The following is a 2,894-nucleotide window of genomic DNA, read 5'->3' on the forward strand; positions in this document are numbered from 1 at the left end:
GTGCTCCTATGGATGTGTCGGACCCGCTGCTTGTGCCTGTGCAGGGTGAGAACCGTGGAGCCGCTGGCCCAGAGCATGACTCCCATGCACACGGCGTCCCGGGATGTTAACAACGGTACGTACAGCGCCGACGTAATTTTCTCTTGAAGGACAGCGTAACAGTACCCCAAATCCATTTCCTTTGAGCTATTTTGGTTGCTCCTCCTGCCAGTCATATTCATGAAAACTGTAATATTTAGCCCCAGGTTCAAGACCCAGCAGAGGATGCTGGAGGTGCCCAGATACCTGGGAGCTTTCACTTTAAGTCCCGGCCACCTGGAGCTCCTGGGACTGATGGTGACCAGCTGGAAGACACCCAGGAGGCAGGTGGTGCCCATGGACACATCCCTGCCCACTCTGTGAAGATAGAAAACAAGTTTGCACCCAAGATCACCCAGGAAATGTGTCAGTCCAAAAGCTGCCAGCGTTTCCGGGACTCCTTTGGAGAGAGTGACAAAGCAGTTGGCTACAGTCAGGTGCTGGAGGATCCGATCTGTGGGCCTAAACCTGCATTTCGTGCAGTAAAGGTAGAGATAGTGGCAAAGAAGAGAGAAATTCCCCAGAACTCCAACTCCAGTCTGCAGTAAAAACGTCGTTCCTATTGCTAACTTCCAGATGGCCATCCTGTCAGCTCCCAGTGACATAGTCTCCTTCTGAGCCTGGAGTTCCTGCAGGGAACAGGGGCAAGAGCTCCTGTGTCATTTCAGGCCCAATGCAGTATTTTCCACTTAGTGCTGTCTCTCCGAAATCTGACAAGCTTCCTGTCATTTCACGTGTTCAAGAGCTGACTATATTATCTTAAGGAGCACCCACCGAACAGGAACCAATGCCGTGGGTGCCGTATGTGCAGTAAATCCTGCATTGTTTTTAACCCCATGGAACAGTAAATGCTATTCAGTTCACAGAAAGATAAAGTGCACTCCGGGAGACGAGCTAGAGATTTGTGTACGTTTATACGTTTTTTTAATGGGAGAGTGTTGAGAAGCTGGCAGGGCTGATGAAGACACGGCAGCACACAGTGTCCGATTTTAACGGAGTGAATGATTGCTCTCAAATAATACCCACAGATAGTTCATTGTTTACAACCTTCTCATTTTATTTCAGATAGAGGGTCTTTTATAACTTAAGTTGTAACAAGTTCCCAGTTATGTGTAAAGATTTATGTATAAGCCAATACTGGTTGTGAGTAAAAATGGAGAAATCTTCGTAAAATAGAGAGATACGGATTGTAGAATAGTTGTATACAGATCTGGTCCATGATAAACTATATGTACAGAATAGAGAGTTTCCTTTATATTCAGGCGATAACAGGGACGTGGGTTTCCTTTTATGGCAGGAACGAAATGTTCGCTATGCCGGGAGGCATCTCTGTCTTGTCCTAAACCGCAGGACATGAAACACCAATAAGAATGCAAACGTGCAGAGATTCAGTGTTACTCATTCCAAAGCCTACACTTATCTATTTTTTAAGGGTTTTTGTTTGTCTGTCAATGGGCACATGCACTGGCCAGAGACAGAGAGAAAAAGTGAGAAATCACTGCCCAGGGGAGATGGCCATGCCACAGTCCCTCCACTCTCATTCATCTCTTGAGATTCTCAGCACACATGGCTAGGTGCCCAGCGTGATTTTCAAACTGCCAGGTGCAGGACTTGAACCACACAGTCAGCTATGTGGGATCCAGCCCCTCACCACCACGTCACCTGCTGGCCCTCATCTATCTATTCAAACCTGGCTTAGGTAAAAGCATTAACAATAACACTAGATTTGTAGAACATGAAGACATAAAGCACAGTAAGGTGTGAGACATGCATTTTATAAACTGAGCTTGTTCGTCTTGCAATTGATATGACAATGCTGTTAAGACAGAGGACATAGAGGAGATACGTGTGTGCCTCACAGCTGCTGTGTGAGACCCATTATTCGGCTACCTCGTCTTCAACGCTGCATCTCTAACTTGAGGACGGGTGAGTGCCAGTAGAAGGAACAGATCTTGGGTGTTTTCTGGAAAGAGGCCATCGCTGTTTCCATTAAGCACTTCATCTATTCAGTCAGGACATTTCTGTCCCGTCGATTGTCACTCAGCTCTACTGTCTCTGTGTGAGATCAGATGGCTCCTGGAGAGTTAGCCTCCTCGTGCCGCATGGAGGTTACGCATGGAGGTATTGCAGGTGTGCGTCTAGTGATCCTCAACATTTACACTACGATTCTGTAATGTCTGAATAGCAGGAAGGTTTCAGAATTACCGTCTCTAAACACACCAAATACAGGTTTCTCTTGGACAAATGCAGTCGCTGTTTTGTGGGTGATACTCCAGGAACCATCAGGGAATCATGTAAGGTCTAGGACCCCAATCTCCTTAGGAGCTCTGCTCCTGTCTCAGAATTCCTTCCCCTGTGGCTCCAGCAGTGGACGAGGTGCAAACCCAGCCTCTTTCCAGTGTGGTCACTTACCCAGACTCTGTGGCTCCTCCTCCTCGTTGCAGTCTGCCTCTCACTGAGACAGAAAATACGAGTCCGAATGCCTTTGGATGACAGAACCGTGGGCGCAATGTGATGGTCCCAGCTGCCAGTGTTGCACTGGAGGGAAAAAGCCAGACCCTGAGATATGGGTTTGTGATCCTGTGACCTCATTACCTATGACAATTCAATGATTTCCCCTGAAGCTTTAATGACAGCACAGGCCTGGGGAACTGAGGGTGTTTGTGAGAAACTTTGGTTTCTCTTTTAATTAAAGCAATGACAAGATTGTGGTTATCTCCAAGGAGACTGCTGCGGCGCTCAGAGTTCCTGCCATTTCCTCGATCCCTGTAGACACACGGATTGCATTTTCGATGGAGCAAAGAGTACTGAAGTCT

At 47.4% G+C, this 2,894-nt stretch overlaps 1 protein-coding gene across 1 annotated transcript in view; it reads right to left on the reverse strand.

The window, feature by feature from the left end:
* Nucleotides 1-2,894, reverse strand: part of LOC102493072 (vomeronasal type-1 receptor 4-like) — a 6,367-nt gene that overhangs the window by 368 nt on the left and 3,105 nt on the right. The window contains exon 2 of the mRNA XM_027770398.1: nucleotides 5-707. Coding sequence (XP_027626199.1) covers nucleotides 5-707 — 703 coding nt within the window. The remainder of the gene's footprint in view (nucleotides 1-4; nucleotides 708-2,894) is intronic.

This window comes from Tupaia chinensis, unplaced genomic scaffold (assembly GCF_000334495.1).
Source record: "Tupaia chinensis unplaced genomic scaffold, TupChi_1.0 Scaffold000131_1, whole genome shotgun sequence".
Classification (NCBI taxonomy): domain Eukaryota; kingdom Metazoa; phylum Chordata; class Mammalia; order Scandentia; family Tupaiidae; genus Tupaia; species Tupaia belangeri.